At 33.8% G+C, this 13,100-nt stretch overlaps 1 protein-coding gene across 1 annotated transcript; it reads left to right on the forward strand.

The window, feature by feature from the left end:
• The first annotated feature begins 783 nt into the window (after nucleotides 1-783).
• Nucleotides 784-6,774, forward strand: LOC106714343 (alpha-soluble NSF attachment protein). Its single transcript, XM_045682172.1, has 6 exons — nucleotides 784-998; nucleotides 2,165-2,361; nucleotides 4,513-4,592; nucleotides 4,942-5,127; nucleotides 5,599-5,772; nucleotides 5,976-6,774. The coding sequence occupies exons 1-6, from the start codon at nucleotides 907-909 to the stop codon at nucleotides 6,123-6,125; spliced, it is 879 nt and encodes a 292-aa protein (XP_045538128.1). The 5' UTR covers nucleotides 784-906; the 3' UTR covers nucleotides 6,126-6,774.
• The last annotated feature ends 6,326 nt before the right edge of the window (nucleotides 6,775-13,100 follow it).

The following is a 13,100-nucleotide window of genomic DNA, read 5'->3' on the forward strand; positions in this document are numbered from 1 at the left end:
ACAGGACTTATGTGGGACAACTCACTAAAACCCCATCGTTAGCCACCCTTAAGTACAACTGGTGAGAGTTTCGGAATCTCCAAAGGAACGCATCGGGACTTCATTCCATACCGTAGTCCTAGTCATACAATAACTAACTTGTGACTTCATTATTCCTTAAAAGTGTATATTCAACAACTACAATTCATTTGCGCTAGAAGACTCATGTTTGAGGGCACGAGCCGACCACTCGATTTTGGGTTCGAATCCCGCCATTTATCTGTAGTTAACCATTAAATCAGTTTGCAGCCAGTGCTGGTCTTAAACTCCAAAGAGCGAGATTATCCTATTCGTTCTGTATTTTTCTTTTATAAAAATACAGTTGCTTTGAGTTATAAGAATAGTTATGCCGCCCCTTGGCATCGTCGCTAGTGTGACCATTTTTCTTGCTTTAGGGCAACTATTGTGAACGTGTTCCTTGATTTAAACAAGTCGTTTAAAAATGCATTACATTGGGAATGTTCGATAATTAGAATAAAAACATCATCACGCCCTGATCTAGAAGGGTAAGTGAAAGTTGAAAATTTTCCTTCTTTTTAATTACGTAAACCTTTTTAAATAATAGCAATTAATTTGAACAATTAAAAATTGTCTAAATTAAAAGGTCTAAGCTTTACAACTAATTTTTATTTTACGTATGTATCCATAAAGTTTATTTTTTGAGAAATATTTTTCGATCAATGGAAAACTTGAACGCTCCGGAAAGTATTTTACTTTTTTATACTGTTCACACCGAAGAGCAAATCAATCGATGACAGCGACGGTTTTGTGCAGTTCGTGGGAGTGACGACATTTTGTCAATAAATTGTAATTTTTTCCTAATTCGTGTTTAAATTGGTAAAGTGTTTAGTTAAATAAGCCATAAAGATGGCAGACAATGAACAAAAGGCTATGCAACTAATTGCGGAAGCGGAGAAAAAATTAAGTTCTTCAAAATCTTTCCTCGGGTCTCTTTTTGGGTAAGAACAATGATTGTCCATTCTTTGTTGATTATTTAGATTTCACTTTTTAGTATGTCAATTACATTTAAGGTTAATACATTATAATACTTGCACAAACTGTATTTTGTACACTTTATAATATTTGCAAAATTAATCCAACAAATCTCCCGAATGCCTCCCAGATGTTACTAATTTATTGTTTTTGAATAGCTGACATGAGTCCTAAATATTTTTTTAGTTATTACATAAAACAATCCTTTATTTACTCTTCAAATTTTCTTAACTGTGACGCGAAAATCACATGTGAATCATAGAGTACTCATATATCTTTACAGTCATCTCTAATTAATCTAACTAATATGATATATTCTAATAGTACTAGAAACGTTTTTTGTTCTCGTAAATATTTCTAAATATGTAATTAGATCTTAATTTCCATTGTACAAACTTATCCACAGTAAAAACTTTCTCTTTTCATTTGAGCAAACTAAAATCTTACAAGAACACTTAGTAATAAAAAGCCTTTATTTATTATATCTCTTGACAATAAGCATGTTAAGTTACTTTGTATTTACTTTGGTTAATGATCTACAAAATGCAGTTCAAAGACTAGTATTCCATTTCATATTATTTCTACTACTTCTATTATATATGTTATACATATTACAACTATATAACTGTATCTGTTACTGACCAAAAGTTTGTAAATCTTCTTTATGTGCACATATTATGCAATTTTATATGGCCTATAGTTGATTGAGTACTTTTAGTTTTAACTGAACAATCCATAAGTTCAGTTGAAACTGGATATTTTACATAATGGATAGGACATTTATTATTTTTACATAAGTAGATTTTTGTTAATTTACTAATATTTCTAGTGACATACTGACAAAACTGTAACTAAGGCCTATGCTGAGATATGATTTAGGATGATAGTTGAATGACGGGGTTGTAACCCTTGACCATATGACTAAATTACCATATCCTTTTTTTGGTATCGGGGGAAATCTTAAAAAAGATACCCTGCTTCTGGGGAGAAGCAAGGTTATGTGGAGTACCCACTTAAACCCCCTCGGAGGCCATACTTTAATGCCACTGGCAGTGCTCCGGAATCTCTGGTGGAATGCACCGTTGCAAAATATCCATACTCTTAACCATTAAGCTTTTGTTTATTTATTCAGAGGATCATCAAAAGTGGAAGAGGCTGTTGATTGCTATCTTCGAGCAGCCAACCTATTCAAGATGGCCAAGAAGTGGTCCCAGGCCGGACAGGCCTTCTGCAATGCGGCACAGCTGCATCTCAAAGCGGGTGTGCGTCATGATGCGGCTACAAACTTTGTTGATGCCTCCAACTGCTATAAGAAGTGTGATCCAAATGGTATGTTCAATTTTTTCTGTATGTACACATTTTTTCTTAAGATAAACCTTACTAATATTATAAAGTGAAAGTTTGGATTAATGTTCGACAGTACATACATAAGTGGTAGAGGCCAACAACAACAACAGCCCGGTGAAATACCACAACCACACAGAGTCCCATTTCCCTTCCCACCCTTTTTTATTAGGAAAGGATTCGAAGGGGAGGTGGATTTGATGGAGGAGGAGATGCATAGGAAGGTTAAATATTCTCTTTTTGTGAGTCTCCTCCTTCGTCGATTGAGGGTAGGCAACGCATCTGCAATTGCGAATGTCTATGGGCAGCGGTCGCTTCGCTATTTCGGAGAATTCTTGTGGCCGCTTGCTCGTTTGCCACCTTGTAATATTAAAAAAAAGTCTAGAGTGGCTAAACAGTACTCTATGAAATTTAGAGCAGATATATATTATAGTCTGGATAAGTGCATAATATACTCAGTTTTTTAATTCCATTTAGATGAAATTGTGAGCAATAGCAAGTGTGTTGTGAATGATGACTTAAAATTTTCAATTAAACAATAATGCCTCTCTACATCGCCATGTAAATTTTTCTACAGTTTGCAAATAAAATGTTAATATAACAATAGAAGCAGCCATTTTATATTTTCATTAAAAATGTTATTTTTTGTCTAGTATACGAATTAAAATGTTTAATAGCTCAAATAGGTTGATAATTTTAAAATTAAATGAGAATTGACTATGTGCCATAAGGATGTGAGAAAAATATATAGGTCATGTGGCCTGGCTATGTCCAATGCCTTACGTCTATAAGGTTCACTGTACTCATATAGTGAGTTGTTTTTATCTGGCTTAAAGCCAAACTGAAATCCATTTATAGCATACTTTTTAAATTATAGTTTATTGGAAAAGTAATTCTATTTATATTAAACTAGCTGTTGCCCTCGACTCCGTTCATGTAGGTTAAAAAATAACTTCATTAGTAGGCTATGTGTTCTTCCAGAGTACGCTAAACATTCACATTTATAATATTAGTATGATTATTTAATTTGATGATTTATGGTGACTTTTGGTTAAATTTTTATGTTTAGTTGACTTATTAAAAATTAAATTCTCTTAACTTAATTAAAAATTACTTATGTGAGATATAAGAATGATTTCTGAACGACTGTCGTTAAAAAGATTTTGCTGATGTGTTCTACTTTTCATCTCTTACTGTTAGATTGTAAGTGGCTTTATTAAATAATATTAATTAATAACTTAAGTGTTTTAATTTATATACAAAAACTTATTTGTATAATTATTTATTATCACTTTATCCATACAAAAGATGTGATGAGGAAAAATTTGGTTGTTTGCCTATAATAATATTTTTTTAAATTAAAAAAAAAGACAGTAAGTAGCCTATGTGTTCCTCAAGACAGTGTTCTAAATTTATGACAAATTTCATCGACATCCATGCAACCATTATCAAGATACATTCTTATATCCATCCATCCAAACTTTCGCATTTATATTATTACTAAAATTACTAATATTAAACAAGACAAAAACAGTTTTTTCCTAATGCGTGTGCAAAAATATATAAGTACAATGTTTATCGATTTCTTTAAGATTAATAATTTTATCTCGTATCTTATCAATGTGTAACAGTGCTTGTTTTATTTCATGATTATATGTATTACATCATACAGTCTACATTCAAATCAGTTGATAGATTGGATTGAAGGTCATCGTTTTGATCTATTATCATTTCTCAGATATTTTAAGAAGAGTGATTCATTTAGCAAACAATAACAGTACCTCTGTTATTGTTTGTTAAATGCCTTTTTTCACTAAGCAACTAACTGCGCGTGATTTTTTACAGCCGCTAAGTGGAAATTGGTTGTAACACTTGACTAATTCAAAGATTAGAACTATGTCAGTTTGTTATTGGTTGCAATAGATTACAACTCTCGTGAGAACGTGAATCATAATCGATTAGAATCTTCAGTGATTAATTTAACAAAATGGAAGATCGACATTGATTCAAACTATACGCAATGCGGCAAAAATTCCCGTATACTAATTAGCAAAGAGTTTATGAACATTTGTAAAGTTTCCTTAAAAAAATCCTTTCAACGTGTCAGGTTGTAAAATAATTTAACATATTTTACAGAGGCAGTGTCCTGTTTGTTGAAGGCGATTGAGATTTACACCGACATGGGACGGTTCACTGTCGCGGCTAAACAACATCAGGTAAGTTCCAGAATACAGGCGATGATGTTGTTCGTATGTACACCTTGTACTTACTATAAGCTTGTGTAACTGTAAAACTCCGGTGTCCATGATACTTGTACAGAAATTGCCACTCTCTATGGTCCTTCGTACACAAGGAGACGTAAATCTTCGGAACTAATATTATAGCTGCAACTATCGCGTAACTCTTCGTAACTTTCAACTGTATAGGTTTGCTCCGCCATCTTGAAAATCTGTCTTTAGCGACGAAGGAACAAAATGTCGGTGACGTGTGCCTGCATACGTACCTTTATGACAACACAATTGTCACGGCATTCGAATTGTACGGTAACAAAGCGTCATATTGTAGAACATTGCGGAGTTGTACGAGACGGAGTGCGTGGATGTGTCTCGCGCGATGCAGCACTACGAGCAGGCGGCGGACTACTTCCGCGGCGAGGAGTCCACCTCCTCCGCCAACAAGTGCATGCTCAAGCTCGCGCAGTACGCCGCACAGCTCGAGCACTACGATAAGGCTATACAGATATATGAACAGGTAGATGACTTTTACAGCTGCTATTGTAAGATTAATAAGTGACTTGATTTGCAGGTCCTGGGTTCGAATCCCGTCATGTACCAATGTGTTTTTTCGATTTACATATGTACATTTATCCGACGTTCTTACGGTGAAAGAAAACATCTTGATGCTGCACATATCTGAGAAGAAATTCAATGATATGTGTGAATTCAACCCGCACTTGGCCAGCGTGGTTGACTATGGCCTAATTACCCCTAACTTGGGGTAGGATCCGAGCCCCTCACGAATAGTGAGCTGGTGATTGTAAGATTCAGCCTATGGCACTTGTGCAGGTTGGTGCCAGTACACCTAGACTTGTCTGATATTGCGAGCCGTTATTAGCTTTGTTTACATCCAATATTGCCTTTTCACTGTATTTTAAAAAGACAATTAGTTCAAGGGTGATTTCCATTAATATTCATTCCATATAACATCCATATAACATTCCAGATAGCGAAGTCATCGTTGGATAACAGCCTGTTGAAGTACAGCGCCAAGGAGTACATGTTCCGCGCGGCGCTGTGCCATCTCTGCGTGGACCTGCTGAACGCGCAGCACGCGCTCGACAAGTACTGCGCGCTATATCCAGCATTCGCTGACACGCGCGAGTGCAAGCTCGTCAAGGTAACAAAGCTTGATATCCGACTCGAAGGACCAACTTTTTTTTTATTAAATCACGGAAGTAGATGGGAAAGACTTTAAAAAATACCAATAATGTACTTAAAAAATGTTACTCCCTGAATTCTGTTTTCTTTGAAAAGGAAGAAGATAACATTATTTTGTGCAAGTACTTAGGCAGTTAAAATTGAAGGTAATATTTATTTTAGGAACTTATCGAGCACTTGGAGGATCAGAACGTGGACGCGTTCACGGAGGCTGTGAAGACGTACGACAGCATATCTCGTCTTGACCAGTGGTACACCAGCATGCTGGTGCGCATCAAGAAGCAGATCAACGACAACCCCGACCTACGCTGAGCTAACTACACTCACAGCATCGCTACGCATGTGTATACGCGCACCTACTGACATGTATACACGCTTCTAGTGACAAGTATACAGGTTCCTAGTGACATGTATACCTGTTCCTAGTGACGTGTATACGTGTTCCTAGTGACTTGTATACATGTTCCTAGTGACGTGTATACCTGTTCCTAGTGACGTATGTACATGTTCCTAGTGACGTGTATACATGTTCCTAGTGACGTTTATACCTGTTCCTAGTGACGTGTATACATGTTCCTAGTGACGTGTATACATGTTCCTAGTGACGTGTATATCTGTTCCTAGTGACGTGTATACATGTTCCTAGTGACGTGTATACATGTTCCTAGTGACGTGTATATCTGTTCCTAGTGACGTGTATACATGTTCCTAGTGACGTGTATACATGTTCCTAGTGACGTGTATATCTGTTCCTAGTGACGTGTATACATGTTCCTAGTGACGTGTATATCTGTTCCTAGTGACGTGTATACATGTTCCTAGTGACGTGTATACATGTTCCTAGTGACGTGTATATCTGTTCCTAGTGACGTGTATACATGTTCCTAGTGACGTGTATACATGTTCCTAGTGACGTGTATACATGTTCCTAGTGACGTGTATACATGTTCCTAGTGACGTGTATATCTGTTCCTAGTGACGTGTATACATGTTCCTAGTGACGTGTATACATGATCGTAGTGACGCGTGTATTTATTTGGCTGTATTATTTAGTGCTTGTCTACGTTTTGAATTATCATTTACTCGTATGCGAAGTTTAAATAATAAAAAAATATAGAATTTCTTTGTAAATTAATTTTATTCGAAAAAAAAATATTAGCAAATTTCGTAAAACCTAAATTTAGTAGAAAGTTTGCGTAAAACGGTTAACAAAAAAAAAAGGAGAAATAATCTCATTTAACTTGTGTAAGATTATTTTTTCTATTCGTTCGCATACGGATTTTTTAACTTTTGTCTAAACAAAAATTAATAAAAATTGTTTTCAAAACTAAACGTAATCTATATTCCTTCCTAAAGCTAGATTTCAGCAACAAAATAAAAAAAAAACAAATGTCATTCCTTTGACGTCATTTTCGTTTTTTTTTAAGTTAGTATTAAAAGGAATTGTGGATTGTTTTCTTCATACGACTGCTTAAAGCAAAGGTTTGGAAAATTATCGAAGGAATATCTATCTAGAACTTTTCATAACGCCTACTTTAATCACTAAATATTAGGCGCGATTTCATAACAGGAGTGGCCATTTTGGAACCATAGACAACGAATTTTTTTTTAATAGTCTTTAACGTTTAAAGAACTTTGCATTTTTTTAATTTATTATTTGTGGCTATAGAAATTCAACATGGCCGTTCCTGTCAGAAATAAATCAATTTAGTATTCACGATTTAGGTAATAAATAATAGTTTTTAAGTGGTTAGAAGTTTTTTTCTTAAATAATCTTGTACGAAATGCACCCAATATTTGAATCGCTAAGTACACTAAGCAATTTAAACGTATAATAAAAAAAAACTGAGGGATAAATATATATATTGAATTAGAACTTACTTCCAGTTTATTTAAACTAATCAGTTTAATTAAAAACTCATATAGTTTAGATAAAAAAAAAAAACACAACTGTATTTAGTATTCATGTTATGTATATATTACAGTTAATAAAAGACATTTTTTTTACATTGAATTATTTATTTTTTGTTTTTCAGTTCTAAACAAAATGGTTAAAAAAAATTCATCGAAAAAGAATTTTTTATCCTTTAATAGGAGAGTGAAATTTACTCGTGATTTTTTTTTTATTAAAAAAATTAATGTTTATGGATACTTTTGATTGTCTATGACTTGTTATTAAATTCATCTGAATTGTAGATTAAAAAAAATTAAATAAATAGCATTTTTCCATTTGTAATAAGCTTTTTGCTTTTCCTATCTTAATATATATTTAAGCTGTCATTTCATATAATTGTATGTCTCAGTTGTGGCAATAAAAATGTATTTTTTTTTGTTGTTGTAAATATTTCATGTTATGTTATTTAAAATCGTTTTTAATAAATATTATTTGTTTTTTTTTTATTATTTTTTTATTTTTCCTTTATCAACATATTTTGTTTATAATTAATACAAAATCATCACAATAAATGTGCGTTTCAACTTAGTTTAGGATTTTGTGGATTTGAAAAATATTATTAATATTATAATAATTAAGTCATATTAGAAAAAAATAAATAATTTGTACAGATGTCCCATTATATAAAATTTCCCTTCTCACCTTATTCTTATTTGGAAAGGATGGGAAGGGGAAGTGGATTTGGTGGAAGAGGGGACGCATAGGAAGGGGGAAATGTCCTTTTTCTGTGTGTTTCCTTCTCCGTTGATTAAAGGAAGGCAACGCATCTGCATTTGACTTTAAAAAAATTTACGAACTTAGTGCTTTTCCGCGATATTTCTAAAGCAAATAACCATGAATTTGTTTATTGTTTTTTTTTTACCTGTCGGGCACACTCATAAGAGTGTGACTTAAAAACTCACACTAGACTAATAAAATAAAAAATTGTATGTGAAAAAATTCGCAACATTACAATCTTATTCAGAAACAATAGTAAAATTATTAAAATGTAAACATGGATAACTCAAAAAAATTATGACCTGCAGATAATAGCTCACATGTGTGAGTCTGATCAGTGAACCGATTCGCAGCTCAACTCAATTTACATTTAGAGCTGCGAACTGCTAGTTCTCAGTCAGCTCGCGGCTCATCAACTCAGTTAAAGTCGCAATGAGCTGTTAGCTGACAAGTCAGTTGTTGAGTCGCAGCTCAACGTAATATTTTATGTGAGCTGAACTTTTGAAGCGGTTCAGTGTTGATTTCCATACTGCTGTTAGAACTAATGTATGGTAATTGATTGAAATCATTTCATGAATTTTAATTGAATTTTTAACAGAAAAGAAAACGAAACATTGTAGTATACAAATCGTGTTTATTAACAGGCCTTTTTTTTGAAGCATGCTAAATCTTGAGAGTTTTATTTCGTATTCGGATTATTTTGATCTAAGTACAAATATAAAAAAAAAAGAAATTAAAGATCATCAAAATTAATTTTTTTTTATTTTAATCTTTTATGGCAACGATAATTTCGAAATTTTCTGCTCCACGAAGCCCTGTATATTAATATATTTAACATATCGTTATGCCTATTTTTAAACCAGTGTTTCAACAATATAAATCCATATTTAGATTAAGTAAATATCTTAAATTGAATAAGTTACATAATGGACTCTATGTACCATGTATTAAAAACCTATCATTGCTTACTTGTGACATCACAAATTAAATATTTTCCAACAGAAATAAGTAATGGGACATGCTGTATGTATGTTACAAAGTTCACGCATTGATTAACCGTTCAAGTAGTTATGGCAGTTAAATATTCTGAAAATTGTAACAACACTGGCATTTGTATAATGGAAAAATAAAACGTTAATAATTAAAAACAAATTTTTACTTATAAATGAATTTTATATCAAAAGATGGCAAACGAACAGTTGATTCACCAAAATAGCAAAGAAAAACATTGCCCATAGACATATTTTCAGGATTGTTTTCTACCTTTAATTGTCAGATGAGATGAAAGAGGATATTTCTCCTTCCTAACCACTGCCAAATCCTCCTCCCCTTCATATCCCGTCCTTGGAATAAAAACGTAGGAAAGGGAAGTGTACTAACACTAGGCGCACTCACGCACACTCATCACATAAAACCAGGAATTGTTATATACTTTTCATTTGTTGTGATATTTTAAATATACTATAATTATAGATTATTTTAAAAAGACAACTGTATTTTAATATGGGAATAGGACGAATAGTACTGGTAAATAGGATTTTGACTGTTATATTTGAAAGATCTTCAGAGGGTTAGTGTTTAAGCGCCAGTCTTGTAATCTGCAGGTTCGATCTCTGCCATGTATCAATGTGTTTGTTGTCGAAGGATAACTTCATACTTCTACGACGAAATTCAAAGAGCAATGAGTGAAGCAGTGAGCTAGTCTAATTGACTTATCCTGGGTGTCTGTTCTGAGACCAAAATCTCTCTTTGAAACATATTATTATCATTGTTAGAGCGTCGGTGGCTCAGGGGTTAAGCACTTGACTTGCAATCTGCAGGTCCTGGGTTCAAATCCCGCCATGTACCAATGTGTTTTTCGATTTTCGATTTACATATGTACATTTATCCGACGTTCTTACGGTGAAGGAAAACATCGTGATGCAACCTGCACATATCTGAGAAGAAATTCAATGATATGTGTGAAGTCAACCAACCCGCACTTGGCCAGCGTGGTTGACTATGGCCTAGTCACCCCTAACTAGGGGTAGGCTCCGAGCCCCTCGGTGGGGACGTATAGTGAGCTGATGATGATGATGATTATCATTGTTTTGTCAGAGATAATGAGAGGGTTGACGATATGTTTTACACAGATATTCGTTTCAAAAACCAACGGTTATTCATCCCTGACTTGGGTAAGGTCGGGCCTCTCTGTGTGAACGTAAACAGAGGGTTATTTGACATAATATCCGACAACCTTGAGAAAAGTACAAAGCATAGATAATACAAACATTAAAATGTAATTTTTTTCAAAATTGTTTTTATAGATATAGAATTTTTCTCACAACTCCAAAAAAAATGTTTTAAAGTTTTATTGTAACAAAGATTTAGTCTACAAGAACACTTTGATTGAAGAATACTTGTCGCCCGCGACTCTTCGTGTGGAACTTAAAAAACTTAATTAGTAGACTGTTCTTCCAGGCTATGTTTTACATCAGTGCCAAATTTCATCAAGATCCGTTGATCCGTTCAACAAATACACGTAAATATAATATACACAAATATACCAGGGAAAATGTTTACGTTTCAATGGTCTGGTAAAAAAAGGAGGTTTAAATTTAATTCTATAATGAATGTATATTATTTAACACGTCATCACCGTGGCCGTGTTGACTTTCATGGATCGCGTACATTTTGTTATCGGAAGCTATATCTTTGAATTTGTTTAACATTCCCGCTACCTGACCTTGACCCTGGGTCACAGCTTCACCCTTTGTCTGCACCTGAGCCTGGAGGTCCCCCAAGTTCAGACTTAGATCCTGGAACTTATCCTCGCTGGACTTCTTATGGAAGATTTTATTATATATCGTTCTAACAAATGTCGTGATTTCTTCGCCCATTTCAAAGTTGCCTTGAATTTTTAACGTATACTCATGGGATGTTCCTGTTAAAACTGTTCAAAACATTGATTCAACATTTATATTTAAACTAGCTACCGCTCGCGACTCCGTTCGCGCGGAATAAAAAGAAACGTAATAAGTAGCCTATGTGTTGTTCCAGACTATGTTCTACATCTGTGTCAAATTTCATCAAGATCCGTTGAGCCGTTCCGGAGATACTTTCAAACAAACATCCATCCATCTAAACATTCGCATTTATAATATTAGTAGGTAAGATATTATCGATTCATCTTCTTTCTTCAAAAACTAATTAATTTCATATAGTATAGACATAAAATAATACTCACAAAAGAATATCAGCAAATAACAAAACATGTTCTTGTTGTAAAAATCGTATTTCATGTGAAATGCGTTGTTAGCGTCGATACAATATAGCTAAGTACGTAGAATTAAATCATTTTTTTATAGTTTCCGAGATAACACGTAATTAGCTTGTAAATTTTAAATGTTTTTGTGTATTTTACGATACTAATAAGATCCTACTTTCTTACGAAGAAATAGTCATTTTGACAACGAGATTCGTAGAAATACAAATGAAAAACGTTATCAAAACCTAAACTAAATTGGTGCACTAGACGTAGACGAAACTATACAATAGTGTTATTTGAAAATTAAATAATTTTCATTTATTCATTTACTTTTGGGATTAATGATGTGAAGCTCGAGGGGGAAGGGGAAGGGTCTCCGAAAAAATCGGGAAAAATAACGAGGAGGGGTCAAGTTAAAATGAGACGTGTATTTATTTTATGAGTGATGACGAAAATTTATCCATAAAAAATAAATAATAATATTTTAAATTCAAATACTTAACCTTTTTAAAATACAACGTGTGAGTTTTGGTAATGAGGAGATGGGTAGTCAAAACCTCATCACAATCAAAGTTGCTAAGAAACCATCACATTCCTAATGGACGATACAAGTGATACGACTCGAAAGCTTAAAGCTTAAGCGACTTAGCAGATAGTTAAATGCAGAACATTGAAGAAGAGAATATTGGAACCCTCCCTTTTCACTTTAGTTTTGGTATAATTCTAATGATCCAAGGACTCCCTCCTCTTAGTCTACTGTGGATACATTGATTACTTATAGTCCGGCAAGCCCACAATTGCCCACTAGCGCACCTAGGGTTGCCAGGTCGCCAAACCTACTAGCCGAACACACCAGCGAGTTTGGGGGCATTTGGGTAGAAAGGTCGGACACCCTATATCATTTAGGATTTTGTCTCAGTATTAATTGGTTTCGTTTGGGAAATGTAAAAAGCCTAACAAATGCCGGAAAACTGTTTATTTTGGCCGGACAGGCAATCAAAAAGCCTACCTATAAGTATTATCCGGACGCCTGGCAACGCTAAGCGCACCTGAAAATGTTTAAAAATTGGTAATTCCAAGATCCTTGTCCCCTTATCCTTGTCCTCCACCCACAGTTCCTTTTCAGTTCCTCTGGTCTATCGATGTTCTGATATAAAAGAAAAATAACTAAATAATGTGAATATCATTGCGAATTTAAAAAAATCTGATATCCAGACAATGTCAATGAATTTTTTGTTATATTTTTTTTACTTATATACTTTTTATGTTTATTTTCACAAAGTTAAAAACGTACATATTTATCTACCAACAAATCTGAATACATAACAAAAGTAATTACTTCTGTAAACTATTCACATGAAAATCGAGA

Source organism: Papilio machaon, chromosome 18, assembly GCF_912999745.1.
Source record: "Papilio machaon chromosome 18, ilPapMach1.1, whole genome shotgun sequence".
In the NCBI taxonomy this organism is placed as follows: Eukaryota; Metazoa; Arthropoda; class Insecta; order Lepidoptera; family Papilionidae; genus Papilio; species Papilio machaon.